Here is a 16517-nt window from a genome sequence, read left to right on the forward strand (position 1 = left end):
TACAGAAGAGTATTCGATGATTACAAATTGTGAATTAGATGGTTCCGTAAGCTGTTATTAGTGGAAAAGTCGACTTTTGTACCCATATAATATCCATTTGTATATATCGGCATATGACGAACTCTGTTGGAAATGGTCCATAAGTATGGTAATGAATAAAATTTTTTGCTTTCTTACTGTCATTATTAGCAGTATTGCCTAAAGTTATGATGCTGTTAGTGTTTGCTTCCGAGTTTCAGTCTTTTATGTCACGTGTTGTGTATCATTCAAAAATACACTCCTGGAAATTGAAATAAGAACACCGTGAATTCATTGTCCCAGGAAGGGGAAACTTTATTGACACATTCCTGGGGTCAGATACATCACATGATCACACTGACAGAACCACAGGCACATAGACACAGGCAACAGAGCATGCACAATGTCGGCACTAGTACAGTGTATATCCACCTTTCGCAGCAATGCAGGCTGCTATTCTCCCATGGAGACGATCGTAGAGATGCTGGATGTAGTCCTGTGGAACGGCTTGCCATGCCATTTCCACCTGGCGCCTCAGTTGGACCAGCGTTCGTGCTGGACGTGCAGACCGCGTGAGACGACGCTTCATCCAGTCCCAAACATGCTCAATGGGGGACAGATCCGGAGATCTTGCTGGCCAGGGTAGTTGACTTACACCTTCTAGAGCACGTTGGGAGGCACGGGATACATGCGGACGTGCATTGTCCTGTTGGAACAGCAAGTTCCCTTGCCGGTCTAGGAATGGTAGAACGATGGGTTCGATGACGGTTTGGATGTACCGTGCACTATTCAGTGTCCCCTCGACGATCACCAGTGGTGTACGGCCAGTGTAGGAGATCGCTCCCCACACCATGATGCCGGGTGTTGGCCCTGTGTGCCTCGGTCGTATGCAGTCCTGATTGTGGCGCTCACCTGCACGGCGCCAAACACGCATACGACCATCATTGGCACCAAGGCAGAAGCGACTCTCATCGCTGAAGACGACACGTCTCCATTCGTCCCTCCATTCACGCCTGTCGCGACACCACTGGAGGCGGGCTGCACGATGTTGGGGCGTGAGCGGAAGACGGCCTAACGGTGTGCGGGACCGTAGCCCAGCTTCATGGAGACGGTTGCGAATGGTCCTCGCCGATACCCCAGGAGCAACAGTGTCCCTAATTTGCTGGGAAGTGGCGATGCGGTCCCCTACGGCACTGCGTAGGATCCTACGGTCTTGGCGTGCATCCGTGCGTCGCTGCGGTCCGGTCCCAGGTCGACGGACACGTGCACCTTCCGCCGACCACTGGCGACAACATCGATGTACTGTGGAGACCTCACGCCCCACGTGTTGAGCAATTCGGCGGTACGTCCACCCGGCCTCCCGCATGCCCACTATACGCCCTCGCTCAAAGTCCGTCAACTGCACATACGGTTCACGTCCACGCTGTCGCGGCATGCTACCAGTGTTAAAGACTGCGATGGAGCTCCGTATGCCACGGCAAACTGGCTGACACTGACGGCGGCGGTGCACAAATGCTGCGCAGCTAGCGCCATTCGACGGCCAACACCGCGGTTCCTGGTGTGTCCGCTGTGCCGTGCGTGTGATCATTGCTTGTACAGCCCTCTCGCAGTGTCCGGAGCAAGTATGGCTGGTCTGACACACCGGTGTCAATGTGTTCTTTTTTCCATTTCCAGGAGTGTACATTTGCATGCACCAAGTGAGTCAGTCCTTGTGCTTCTCCCACCATCATGACAACACTTGCCCACCTCAGTCTCTGTATGAAATAACAACCTGCCATCCATTTCCTTGGACTGAGCGCAGTCAGGCACGGGTGCCCGCCTCCTGTGTGTGTGCAGAACATTGCGACACACAGACCGCAGCGGGTGCCTGTGAGCGCTAGCTGCTCCCTGTCCCTGTTTGATAGAACCTTTAATTGCTTAGATCTTACTCTAGCTATAATTAATGAAAATATCTTTTTCGACATTTTTCAAAAAGAAAATAGCACAGACCAAATTTTACCCTCCATCTCAACACGTCCCCAATCTCCTAAAAAAAAAAGTCTTTCTTCCCTCAGCTATTCATCAGGTTTTTTCAATATCTTTATCTCCAGAACAACTAGAAGTTGAAATGAATTTAATAAACACTATAACAGTTGATAATATCAACATTCCATAGTAAAGAATATTTTCTAACCAAAAAATAACAGCATGATAACTTTTGACAACTTTAGGCAACACTGCCAATAATGACAATGTAAAAGCAAAAAATTTTGCTCAGCACTGTAACAAGGGACCATTTCCTATAGAATTTGCCATCTGCTAGAAAAAAGATATGGATGCAAAGTCACTTTTTCCACTGGTAACAGTTTACAGAAAAACTTAATTCACAATTTGAAATCATTGATTAATGGCATAATTTGTGTAATTCAGAGGTCTATAAAATAACCTGTGACACTTGTACAGTTTATTACAGGCCAGAAGAGCTGTCTGATATAAAGGCAGTATTATGAAAAGGATAGATTTCCACTCACCATATAGCGGAGATGTTGAGTTGCAGATAGGCACAATAAAAAGACTGTCAAATAAGTAAACTTTTGGCCAAAAAGAGATAAAGAGCATTTATTAGGAATAGAAAGTACTAATGTTTGTAATTCGTCCTTTGCTGATAATTTGCTTATTACAGGCCACAAACGAAAGGGAGTTGATGAATTTATTATTGCCCATAAAGATATTCTTCAAGAACTGGAAATTTTTAAGCTTATGTCTGTCAATTGGCCTCATTCTTAATGCTACTCCCAGCTTTTTGACATATTGTCTTTCTTTGGCCGAAGATCTTTATGCACAGTTCTCAATCATTATTTTTCTCCTCTTTTAATTGTTTTTATTGTATTCCATGTCTATTATTCCTATTCTGTTAATTCTGTTCATTTTGAGCACTTCAGTGCTATCTAAGCTAGATTGTGAACTGCCTGTTTTATTTTTGCAGCATGTCCTGTATATTTCATTTATTATCTATTTCTATACTCCTGTTCTTAAGCTTGGCCTCTTGTTATAACTATTCTCGTTTATAATGTAACTGTTTCATTAATTTGTACTGCTACACACTATTTGTGCCCCATAGGTGGCACATACTGCACTGTTTTTATGTAACGGTGTAATCAGATGACAAAACTTTCAGCCTTTTGTCAGTCATAGTGGCTTGCTATGCTTGTGGTTTTAATGTTGACTTAAGCACTTTAGCTCAAATGGTTTTATCATCTCCCCATACAATGTGAACTTATGTAAGTAATACCTGTTCTGTTTTTAATACTTCTTATGGTACTTGTGGTTTTTGAGACAGCTGTTATTTTTCTATGTTGTTTAAATTAATTTATAGCAATTATTACTCATTCTCATGAAGATAAGACAGTATAGAAACCAAGGCCAATGCAATAAAATTTCTGCAGCTGGTTCGCTATTTTCATCCTTCATTAAAGCTTACAGTTGCTGAACATCAACCAAGTTCAAGATAAAAATTTCAGATATTGATACAACTATTCTGTTTGTTTAGTTGTTCATACAACTATCACAGTTTATTGTCATGCAGTGATTAGTTTGACTATATTCTGCTGTCTTCTTCAGATCTACAAACAAGGGTAAAAAAGTTAGCAAGGCCAACAACTTAACAACTACATTGTAAAATAAAAATATCAAAAGTAGCATTCCAAGAGCTTCATACAACCTGAGGTGCATATGTTGTGATAAACTTACGATAACAAAAAAATATACTATGTACATAGATGGGAAAGAACGCTGCATTACAAATTATGTCTTCTAACAATAAAACCAGAAACTCATTCATTGCGTTGTTTCTTTTTACAAAATTTTACATAACATATAAAAAGAGAAAAACTAATAGAAATCAACCATAGCTTCCTATATAGTGAATCAAAAGACAGTTTGATGAAATATGTCATAAGTCATTGCTAGCAATGAGGATTGTTGGTAATAGGTTAACGTGACTTGTAAATTTTTTTGTAGAAGAGACAAACAGTAAGAAATCAAGATTTCAGCACAACCTATTTTACAAAACTGGTGTAATCTATGGGACTGTATATAATAAACATAGACTTTATTAAACGAACTGCTGTAAAACAGTAGTGTTCATCCACCTGAAGTTACTACTTTCCACTGGGTGAATATATATTTATATTAAATTGGTGACATGTTTTCATTTTGCCTGCTTATTCTAAATAGACATTTTAGTGTTATGTTAAGCTGTTTCCTGCAAAAATCGCACTACCAGTGATTGGTGACATGGTTTGTTAATCCTTTCTTTGATTTAATTTTATCAAAAGCAATTGCTCATATATGTTTGTAGTTCACAGTTTATATTATTTTACGTAACTGTACTGTAAGCAAACATTCACTGAATGCATAATGATATTTTGGTTCAATTGCTAGAGGCTAAAGTTTAAGTTTGTCGTGTACATTTCATTCCTAAGAATCAGCATTATCTTTTTTATACAGTACCAATGAGAGGGATACCTTCAATAATTTTATCTAGCTAATTATAGTTCATTTGTTAGGCTTGCTTAGTTTGGTTATTCCTGGTTTAAAAAAGCAGTGTTAAATTTGAAGATTGGTTTGAGCAGCTAAGTGCTTTGTTAGGCATTGCCTGGGGAGATGGTATGCGTACACCTTCCTTTTGCGTGTGCTCAGACTTATCCAGAGAGTTAGAGGTAGGCCTACAGTGCCATGCAGCATTTTTGAGACTAACAAATGTGGTCCAAGGCAAAAGAAGTGATAGGAGACAGATATAAATCGATGGACTCACAGGGGATCAAACTACAGACATTTGGATCTGTACTCTGATGCTTAACATTTGATCCTGTTTATAGATTTGATTATGATGGCAGCTTACTGTTGAAACTGGTCACTGTATAATTACAAATTGTATTTGTTATCCAACTGAATATAAGAAACCATAACAAAATAATTCATTTGTATTATTTTATGACTGAAAGCAGTATATTTTGTTATTTTCCAGGCACAGTATGGAGTCTGAATTTTATTCTAGAAGCAACAGATGGTTAAATGAAATACCAGAGACTACAAATACAAAAGGTGAAGAATCAGAAAATGCTGATCACTTGTACAGTTTGAAGGAAGAAGAAAACAAGAATATAAAGCATAAATACAAAGACAGTAAGGTTATTATAGCAAGCACTATGGCATCACATGAAACAGTGACAGGAAATAGAGAAGAACTGGAAAGTAGTAACAATGAAAACAATATCCTGCACTCACGGAAAGACAATTTGCACCCGAAAGGGAAAAAATATAAGCACAAAGAGACTGAGGTTAATATTGGAGACAGTATGGCACCACACGAAATACCAGTGACTGCAAATAAAGACAAACCAGAAAGTAGTAATGAAGAAAACAAATTTCTTTGTGCAAAGAAAGACAGTTCACATCCAAGACAGAACAAGAATAAACCCAAAGAGGGTAAGGTTAATACTGGAGACAGTGAGACGGCGCATGAAATAACAGTGACTGCAAATGGAGAAGAATCAGGAAGTAGTAATAAAGAAAGTAAAAATCTGTGCACAAAGGACGATAGTTCACATCCAAAACAGAAAAAGCATAAACGCAAAGACACTGAGGTTAATACTGGAGACAATGTGGTGTCATATGAAATACCAGTGGCTGCATATGGAGAAGAACCAGGAAGTAGTAATGAAGAAAGCAAGAATCGGTGTACAAAGAAAAGTAGTTCACATACAAAACGGAAAAAGCGTAAACACAAAGAGACTGAGGTTAACTCTGAAGACAATGTGGTGTCATATGAAATACCAGTGACCGCAAATAGAGAAGAACCACAAAATAGTAAAGAAGAAAACAAGAATTTGTGTGCAAAGGAGGACAGTTCACACCCGAAACGAAAAAAGCATAAACACAAAGAGGCTAGCGGTAATAATAGGGACAGTATGGTATCATTTGAAATACCAGTGACTTCTAGTGGAGAAGATCCAGAAAGTAATAATAAAGAAAATGAGAAAAAGAAAGGCAAGTCACATTCAAAATGCAAAAAGCATAAACACAGAGAAACTGAGGTTAATACTGGGGACAGTATGGCAGCACATGAAATACCAGTGACTGCAGATGGAGAAGAACCAGGAAGTAGTAATGAAGAAAGTAAGACTCGGTGCACAAACAAAGGCATTTCACATATGAAACGGAAAAAGCATAAACACAAAGAAATTGAGGTTAACACTGAAGACAGTGTGGTCTCATACGAAACACCAGTGACTGCAAATAGAGAAGAACCAGAAAGTAGTAAAGAAGGAAACAAGAGTTTGTGCGCAAAGAAAGGCGGTTCACACCTGAAACGAAAAAAGCATAAACACAAAGAGGATAAGAGTAATACTGGAGAGAGTATAGCATCATGTGAAATGACAGTGACTTCTAATGGAGAAGATCCAGAAAGTAATAATAAAGAAAATGAGAGAAAGAAAGACAAGTCACATTCAAAATGGAAAAAGCATAAGCACAGAGAGACTGAGGTTAATACTGGAGACAGTGTGGTGTCCTGTGAAATGCCAGTGACTTCTAGTGGAGAAGACCCCGAAGGTAATAATAAAGAAAATGAGAAAAAGAAAGGCAAGTCACATTTGAAACGGAAAAGGCATAAACACAAAGAGACTGAGGTTAATATTGGAGACAGAATGGCAGCACATGAAATACCAGTGACTGCAAATGGAGAAGAACCAGAGAGTAGTAATGATGAAAACCAGAATCTGTGCACAAAGAAAGACAGCTCACATCCGAAACAGGAAAAGAAGAAATACAAAGAGACTAAGGTTAATACTGGAAACAGTATCTTGTCATATGAAATACCAGTAACCTCTAATGAAGAACAAACAGGCAATAATAATGAAGAAAGTAAGAATCTGTGCGCAAAGAGAGGCAATTTACATCTAAAACAGAAGAAGCAAAAACACGGAGAGACTGGTGCTAGTATTGGAGACAGTATGGAATCACATAAAGTACTAGTGATTGTAGATGGAGAAGAACCAGAGAGTAGTAATGATGAAAACAAGAATATGCGCACAAAGAAAGACAGTTTACACCAGAAACGGAAAAAGAAGAAACACAAAGATACTGAAGTTATTACTGGACACAGCAGAATCTCTTATAAAATACTAGCAACTGTGGATGGAGAAGCACCAGAAAGTAGTAATGAAGAAAATAAAAATCTGTGCACAAAGAAAGATAGTTCAAAACTGAAACAGAAAAAGAATAAACACAAAGAGAATAAGGTTAATACTGGAAACAATATGGTCTTCTATGAAATACCAGTGAGTGCAAATGGAGAAGAAGAAAAAGGAAGTAATGAAGAAAACAAGAATGTGTGCATAGAGAAACACAGTTCACATGCAAAACTAAAAAAGCATAAACCCAAAGAGACTGAGGTTAATATTGGAGGCAGTATGGCATCACGTCAAATACCAGTGACTGCAAGTGGAGAAGAACCAGAAAGTAGTAATGAAGAAAACAAGAATGTGCACACTAAGAAACACAGTTCACAATTGAAACAGAAAAAGAATAAATACAAAGAAGGTAAGATTAATATTGGCAACAGTATGGTCTCGTATGAAATACCAATGAGTGCAAACAGAGAAGAAGCAGAAAGTAGCAGTGAAGAAAGAAAGAATCTGTGCTCAAAGAAAGATAGTTCACATCCAGAATGGAAAAAGCATAAACACAAAGAGACTGAGGCTAATATTGGAGACAGAATGTCATCACATAAAATTCCACTGACTGCAGATGGAGGAGGACCAGAGAACAGTAATGAAGAAAACAATAATTTGTGCACAAAGAAAGACAGTTCGCACCCAGAGTGGAAAAAGAATAAACACAGAGACACTGAGGTTAATACTATAGACAGTATAGTGTCGTATGAAGTACCAGTGACTTCTAATGGAGATAAAATAGAAAATGGTAATGAAGAAAGTAAGAATGTGTGCACGAAGAGAGACAGTTCACATCTGAAATGGAAAAAGCATAAACACAAAGAGACCGGAGTTAATATTGGAGACAGTATGGTATCACATGAAATTCCAGTAACTGCAGATGGGAGAGAGTCAGAGAGTAGTAATGAAAAAAACAAAAGTCTGTGTACAAAGAAAGACAGTTCACACCTGAAAAGGAAAAAGAATAAACACAAAGAGAATAAGGTTAATACTGGAAACAATATGGTCTTGTATGAAATACCAGTGAGTGCAAAAGGAGAAGAAGAAAAAGGAAGTAATGAAGAAAACAAGAATGTGTGCATAGAGAAACACAGTTCACATGCAAAACTAAAAAAGCATAAACCCAAAGAGACTGAGGTTAATATTGGAGGCAGTATGGCATCACGTCAAATACCAGTGACTGCAAGTGGAGAAGAACCAGAAAGTAGTAATGAAGAAAACAAGAATGTGCACACTAAGAAACATAGTTCACAATTGAAACAGAAAAAGAATAAATGCAAAGAAGGTAAGATTAATACTGGCAACAGTATGGTCTCGTATGAAATACCCATGAGTAAAAACAGAGAAGAAGCAGAAAGTAGCAATGAAGAAAGAAAGAATCTGTGCTCAAAGAAAGATAGTTCACATCCAGAATGGAAAAAGCATAAACACAAAGAGACTGAGGCTAATATTGGAGACAGAATGTCATCACATAAAATTCCACTGACTGCAGATGGAGGAGGACCAGAGAACAGTAATGAAGAAAACAATAATCTGTGCACAAAGAAAGACAGTTCGCACCCAGAGTGGAAAAAGAATAAACACAGAGACACTGAGGTTAATATTATAGACAGTATAGTGTCGTATGAAGTACCAGTGACTTCTAATGGAGATAAAATAGAAAATGGTAATGAAGAAAGTAAGAATGTGTGCACGATGAGAGACAGTTCACATCTGAAATGGAAAAAGCATAAACACAAAGAGACCGGAGTTAATATTGGAGACAGCATGGTATCACATGAAATTCCAGTAACTGCAGATGGGAGAGAGTCAGAGAGTAGTAATGAAAAAAACAAAAGTCTGTGTACAAAGAAAGACAGTTCACACCTGAAAAGGAAAAAGAATAAACACAAAGACACTGAGGTTAATACTGTAGACAGTACGGCATCACATGTAATGTCAGTAACTTCCACTGGAAAAGAACCAGAAAGTAGTAATAAAGGAAGCAAGAATCTGTGCACAACAAAAGACAGCTCACATCCAAAACGGAGAAAGCATAAACACAAAGAAACTGAGGTTAATATAGGAGACAGAATGGCATTGCATGAAATACCAGTCACTTCATGCAGAGGAGAACCGGAAAGTAGTACTGAAGAAAACAAGAATCTTTGCCCAAAGAAAGACAGTTCTCACCCGAAACAGAAAAGGAATAAGCGGAAAGAGACTGCGGTTAATATTGGAGACAGTATGATGTCGTCTGAAATACCAGTGACTGCAAATGGGGAAGAACCAGAAAGTACTAATGAAGTAAACAAGAATGAGTGCACACAGAAAGACAGTTTTCAATGGCAGCATAAAGAGCACAATGACAAAAAGGGTAAAATTAATACTGGAGACAGTGTGACATCATATGAATTGCCAGTGACCTCCAGTGGAGTAGAACAAGAAAGTAATAATGAAGAAAACCAGAATATCTGCACAGAGAACAACAGTTCACATCTCAATGAGAAAAATGACAAAGAGAGTAAGATTATCTATTTGGCTCGATTATTGCAGAAATCTTCATTCATTACACAATCAGAGCAAGAGTTTGCTTGTCCCAAATGCTTGAAGCATTTTAATAACCGCAGCAACTTCGTAAGACATCTGCTTGTTCATAGGAAAGAGAAAGACTACACCTGTGCTGTATGTGAAAAAAGTTTCACATTGAAGCAGAGTTTACAATTACACATGCTTTGTCACATGAAGGAGAAGCAACATATATGTGCTGTGTGTTCAAGGCCTTTTACTGATGCAAACAATTTGAGGAGGCATATGGTGATACATAATAGGATAAAAGAATTTGTTTGTGATATTTGTTCAAAAGCATTTTCCCGTAAGCAACAACTTGGAGCTCATATATTGAGACATAAGGATGTGCAATCATTTTCATGTCCACATTGTTCAAAAACCTTTAATTACGAATACCGTTTGCGAATACACTTGCGTGCATGTAAAAAGTTAAATCCATTTATATGTCCTATTTGCTCGAAACAGTTTCCTCGCGTATACAATTTTAATAGGCATATGGGTACTCATGATTGATTGTACAAAGTCTGGTTTATGAGGAACACCATTTTTTTTAACAAAAAATGTTGCAGAATGTACAGTTCCATTTGCAAATGCCTAGTGCAAAGCCTAATGTATTCAAAAGATTGAGTAATAAGTGTTTTATAATGGAAATTTAGCCTATCCTTTATTTTATATTAGTGACAATAATCAGTTTTTGAAACTATATTATAAGTGTATGTATAAAAATCAACTCGACAAGCAGCAGCTGGAGGAAATACATATCACATATGAAAGTTAAGGAAATGTGAAAGCTGTCAGACAGTGGCTCCTTTTTCTGACAGAGTCGTTGAAGAGGAAGGAAGAGGGATGAAGAAATGACTGGAGAGGTTTAGCAAATGGGGAAGTTACCAAAAAATCACGCATAACCCTGGGTCAAGGGAGACTTAGCAGATGGTATGAGAAGGAAAACAATGTGCCATTCAGCAAATCTCCCCTGATCCATGGTTCTGGTTGACTATTCCATAACTCTTCCCATTTCCTAAACCTCACCAGTCATCTTCCTTCATCACTCTTTCGTCGCGTAATGCCAGAAAATGGAGGCACTGGCTCTGAAATCTTGCACATTTCATTAATTTTTATGTGTGTTCCCTCCTTGCCATTTGGTGAGTAGATTTTTTTATTTATTCAGTTGTACTACCTTTTATTTTGTTGTTGTTGGTGTTGTTGTTGTTGTTGTTGTGGTCGTCGTCCTCAGTCCAGAGACTGGTTTGATGCAGCTCTCCATGCTACCCTGTCTTGTGCGAGCTTCTTCATCCAGATGTACCTACTGCAACCTACATCCTTCTGAATCTGTTTAGTGTGTTCATCTCTTGGTCTCCCTCTACAATTTTTACCCTCCACACTGCCCTCCAATACTAAATTGATGATCCCTTGATGCCTCAGAACATGTCCTACCAACCAATCCCTTCTTCTAGTCAAATTGTCCCACAAATTCCTCTTCTCCCCAATTCTATTCAGTACCTCGTCATTAGTTATGTGATCTACCCATCTAATCTTCAGCATTCTTCTGTAGCACCACATTTCGAAAGCCACTGTTTATTGTCCATGTTTCACTTCCATACATGGCTATACTCCATACAAATACTTGCTGAAAAGATTTCCTCACATTTAAATCTGTACTCAATGCTAACAAATTTCTCTTCCTCAGAAACGCTTTCCTTGCCATTGCCAGTCTATATTTTATATCCTCTCTACTTCGACCATCATCAGTTATTTTGCTCCCCAAATAGCAAAACTCCTTTACTACTTTAAGTGTCTCATTTCCTAATCTAATTCCGTCAGCATCACCTGATTTAATTTGACTACATTCCATTATCCTCGTTTTGCTTTTGTTGATGTTCATCTTACATTCTCCTTTCAAGTCTGTCCATTCCATTCAACTGCTCTTCCAGGTCCTTTGCTGCCTCTGACAGAATTACAATGTCATCAGTAGACTTCAAAGATTTTATTCCTTCTCCATTGATTTTAATCTCTACCCCAAATTTTTCTTTTGTTTCCTTTACTGCTTGCTCAATATACAGATTCAATAACACTGGGGATAGGCTACAATCATGTCTCACTCCCTTTCTGACCACTGCTTCTCTATCATGCCCTTCAACTCTTATAACTGCCATCTGGTTTCTGTACAAATTGTGAATAGCCTTTCATTCCCTGTATTTTACCACTGCCACCTTCAGAATTTGAAAGAGAGTATTCCAGTCAGCATTGTCAAACGCCTTCTACAAACACTAGAAATGTAGGTTTCTCTTTCCTTAATCTATCTTCTAAATTAAGTCATATGGTCAGTACCGCTTCACTTGTTCCAACATTTCTACAGAATACAAACTGATCTTCCCTGAGGTTGGCTTCTACCTGTTCTTTCATTCATCCATAAAGAATTTGTGTTAGTATTTTGCAGCTGTGACATATTAAACTGATAGTTTGGTAATTTTCAAACAATTTTGTTATTGAGTTAATAATGCTCAGCTACATCTCTCTAAGTCCAAGTGTGATCCATTTTGAGTTTATTTTTCTGTTAACTTGAGAAGACTTAATAGATAAAGGTTAGAATTTTCATTAATTTAAGTTCAAATTATTGAAATATCCTTTCACTTGTCTTGAAGTCCGACTCCGGTAGCTGAGTGGTCAGCAAGACAGAATGTCAGTTCTAAGGGCCCGGGTTTGATTCCCAGCTGGGTTCAAGATTTTCTCGATTCAGGGACTGGGTGTTGTGTTCTCCTAATCATCATCATTTCATCCCCAACAACGCGCAAGTTGCCGAAGTGGCATCAAATCGAAAGACTTGCACTCGGCGAATGGTCTACCCAACGGGAGGCCCTAGTCACACGACATTTACATTTTCCTTATCTTGAATACTTGTTCTGGTAGCTGGCACAGTTACATCTGATAGAATTATGTTTCAGATTGCAGAATCGCTTGCACAGTTTTGTATACATCTGTGCACTTCAGTAGATTTAAAAATGGACACACTCAGTCTCGATCACAAACACATTTATTGTGATGATAGGTGGGGCGGGTGTTTTAACTCTGCAAACATCAGCTGTTACAGTTACAAGACTTGTTCCATTGACCATCACCAACTTTGATCATAGTATGAGGGTCTGATGATGGTGAAAAACTGACTGAAACCAGTTACTATCAAAACAAATGTTTTGGTGGTCAAGATTGTGTTCATTTTTAAAGCATTTTTTACCAGACCATTGTTCTCAAAGAGAAATGTTCTCAAAAATTACTTCCCTAAATGGAATATCACAGACTGCTTGTTTGCAAATAATCTTTTCTGCTAATCACATCCAAGTGATAAAAGGTCCAGAATACACTACTCTACGAACATGCTCCACATGATACGACGTTTCCTGCCAGTACTGTTTACCAAAGATAGTGCAATACAAAGCTATTTCACTAATTTCATTGGTAACAATTTAACAGAAAAGAATTTCACTTACAGCACAATTCTGATGTACTATTCTCAAAGATTTCAATGATGATAATGATAAAAATAACAATAACAATAATAAGTATAAATTTAACCAGTTACATATATAAATACAAACTATGCATGCCAATTTTGAAGCAGTTTAACTTAAGTGCAAAACACAATTTGCATGTGCATTTGGCATTGATTCTAATGTTAAAATGATTCAAATTTAATGTAAGTTATAAATATGGTTGTATATATTCTATGTGAAGTTTTATTGGGTTGTTTTGTATGCTAATCTAGTGTATTGTAAGAATTGCATACTGTTATCAACAGTATGCGTTTTACACAATTTGTTGAGACTGCAGAACAGCACACACAAGAAATATTCCATTATATCATGTTCTTCAGTAGATAATGAGAATGTAACATTGATCAATTTCATTACAAACTGCAAGTTCTCTGATTGTGCTCTAACAGACGAACCAATAGAGACAGTGATTCAGTAAATAGTGTTTCCCACAAATATGAATTTCTGCACCTGTAAACCCTCGCTTGATCTGTGATCATGATAAAGATATTAATGACAGAATGAGGTTTTATATGAAGATATTTGTTGAACATTAATGGATAGCATTTCGTGCCTTTGAGACCGACCTCATATGTTTAATTCACTTAGTTCTAAATTTGTGATTGTTGTTATTTTGTTACAGCATAGACCACTGTTACATTTTTCCATGTATGTTCCATTCGTGTTTTATGAGCTGTTTTTTAACTGTGATTTTGTGATTGTTTTTTGTTATAGCATAGACCCGTGTTACATTTTTCCATATGTGTTAGATTCGTGTTTTATGAGCTTCTACCTGAAAAGCGTAAATGAATTCTTAAATAGTGGTAAAGTATTGCACGATGAGTAGAAAAATCTTGAATTTTGCCCTGAAAAAATTCAAAATTTTGTAACTGGGTGATGGCTTTCATTTTTCTAAGGAAAACTTTGCTTGTACCATGACAACTGTAATACGAATAAATGGAAAAAAATAAAGAATCTTAGTCTGAAACTTAAATATATACACACACAAAAAGTTAAACAATTGCTTTGAATCTGCACATTGGTTTTCATTCTCAGCATTCCACTTTGCTCTTATCAGTCATGTAAGATGAGACTTCATTATGCATTAATAAAGTGAAGATAAATTAGTGTAAATATCTGTCATGAGAATGAGATCACAGTTAACAAATTTGATTTATAAATACTAAATACACATGCAGTTATTCCATTTCTGGTAATTTTTTAACGGTAGATACTGCAACAACAAGATACTGAAAATAAGGTCTGTCCTAAATAAATGGGCTTTGATGTCAGTGGTACACACATTCAGTCACAGAAAAATATAGTTTTATTTTAAATCATAAATAAAGCACAACATACATTAAAAATGGTTGCCCTGCACTTCCATGCATTTTTGTATTTGTGAAATATTCAAAATCACTTTACACAGAACTGTAACATTATTGATTTTCTTCAATACACAAATATGTTTTTGTATTCCATGTAACCAAGAGAGAGATTTACTGCATTCTATGAGAGCTTGTTTTTCAGTATTTTAATGCTTATACAAAATTATGCCAAGATCTTTTTCTTATACTCATATTTTTTAAACTTTTTATTGAATAGGGAAATTGGACTTGACCAGGGAGAAACTGTTTCAAGAACAAATTGGTTGATATGAGGATGGACTGTGACTTCTTAAGGTTTAGTTTAAGACCCAGGTTTTGTGCTCATTGTGATACCGAGCAGATCATGACTCATACCCGACAAGGGAGGAGCAAAATGCTCAGGGCTGGCACTTATATGCAGCGGGATGTCATCAGCGTATCAGTGGCAGCTACAAAAAAGCAGTGCAGATGGAAATATTGTTGATCTCTTCTTTTTGTCATCAAGCTGAAGACCGGGTTGAACACCACAGTGCTTTATGAGGCACAGTCTCTTTGTAGGTGATATGCCCCATTGCCTTCCTCCGATCTTTAAACTGACTTACCCAGCCAATTATGGGGGGACCTACTGTTCTACATGAACTCTGAACCGTGGTGTAACTTGGCATCTTTCACATTAGCAATGTACATGTACACATGTATTCTGCAAGCAACTATACATTGTGCAGTGGAAGGTACCCTGTGCCACTGTTAGTCATTTCCTTTCCTGTTCCACTCAGAAATAGAACAAGGGAAAAAGACTGTCTGTATGCCACCATACGTGCCCTAGTTTCTCGTATCTTATCTTCGTGGTCTTTATGTGAAATGTATGCTGGCATCAGCAGAATCATTCTGCTGCCTGCTTTGAATGCTGGTAAATTTTTTAAACTGTGTTCCTCAAAAAGAACATCGCCTTCCCTCCAGGGATTCCCATTTGAGTTCCTGAAAGCTCTCTGAGACACTTGCGTATTGTTGAAACCTAGTGCTATTAAGTCTAACAGGTTGCGTTCAAATTGCTTTGATGGCTTCCTTTAATTCAACCTGATACACATCTCAAACATTCAAGCAGTACTAAAGAGTAGGGGAAAGAACAGATTTATAGGCTGATAATTGTCCTCCACAGCAAACTTGCAACAAGTAATGAGAACAGATCAAGGCTTATACTGTTTGCAGAATCTAGAAATTTGGTAATAGGATCAACACTGTTCCTGCATAAAGAAATACACAAGGGAACATGGACCTCACTGGATGGAAACACAGTAAATCAGATCGACCATGTGTTGTTAGATGTGAAACACAAATCGGACCTATTGGATTTGAGGAGTCTCAGAGGCCCAACCATAGATACAGATCATTTTCTGGTATGGAACGGGTGAGGGCAAGGATATCTAATGCAGCGAAAGGACACTGACCCAGGGCACAAAAATATAACACAACAACTCTAGAATCAGTGGAAGTTAGAGAACAGTATAAGGAGAAGATACCTTGGATTCTAAAAAATGTTGGAGAATATAACAACATCGAAGATTAGTGGGAAGCGATAAACAAGACGGTGTAGACATCGGCAAGAGAGATACTTGGAATTGGGACAAAACAAGTAAGACCATCATGGTTTGATACTGAATGCGAAATAGCAACTGAAGAAAAGAATGAAGCATATAGAAGGACATTGCGATCACACTGTACGAGGAGGATAGTAGAAGAATACAAAGATAAACGGAGGATTGAAAAGAGGACTCACCAAAGAAAGAAGAGAGAATGGATGAAAGCAACTGTCAAAGAAATGGAGCTCATGAGAAGCA

At 37.9% G+C, this 16517-nt stretch overlaps 2 protein-coding genes across 3 annotated transcripts in view; both read left to right on the forward strand.

Annotated features, from left to right (window-relative positions):
* LOC126427942 (zinc finger and SCAN domain-containing protein 2-like) overlaps positions 1-5935 on the forward strand; it is a gene marked incomplete in the record, with an annotated part of 94971 nt that extends 89036 nt beyond the window's left edge. Inside the window, 2 exon segments of the mRNA XM_050089833.1 lie at positions 5027-5778; positions 5901-5935. Of these exon segments, the coding sequence (XP_049945790.1) occupies positions 5027-5778; positions 5901-5935 (787 nt within the window).
* LOC126428095 (zinc finger protein 729-like) overlaps positions 5804-16517 on the forward strand; it is a 41257-nt gene continuing 30543 nt past the window's right edge. Inside the window, exons 1-2 of one of the 2 annotated variants that reach the window (XM_050089988.1) lie at positions 5804-7602; positions 8521-10995. In XM_050089988.1, coding sequence (XP_049945945.1) covers positions 5970-7602; positions 8521-10298 — 3411 coding nt within the window. In that variant the 5' untranslated portion in view covers positions 5804-5969 and the 3' untranslated portion in view covers positions 10299-10995. Of the gene's footprint in view, positions 10996-16517 lie in introns of those variants that run through there. The other variant, XM_050089987.1, reaches the window with a different exon arrangement.

This window comes from Schistocerca serialis, chromosome 12, assembly GCF_023864345.2.
Source record: "Schistocerca serialis cubense isolate TAMUIC-IGC-003099 chromosome 12, iqSchSeri2.2, whole genome shotgun sequence".
NCBI classification, from domain to species: Eukaryota; Metazoa; Arthropoda; class Insecta; order Orthoptera; family Acrididae; genus Schistocerca; species Schistocerca serialis.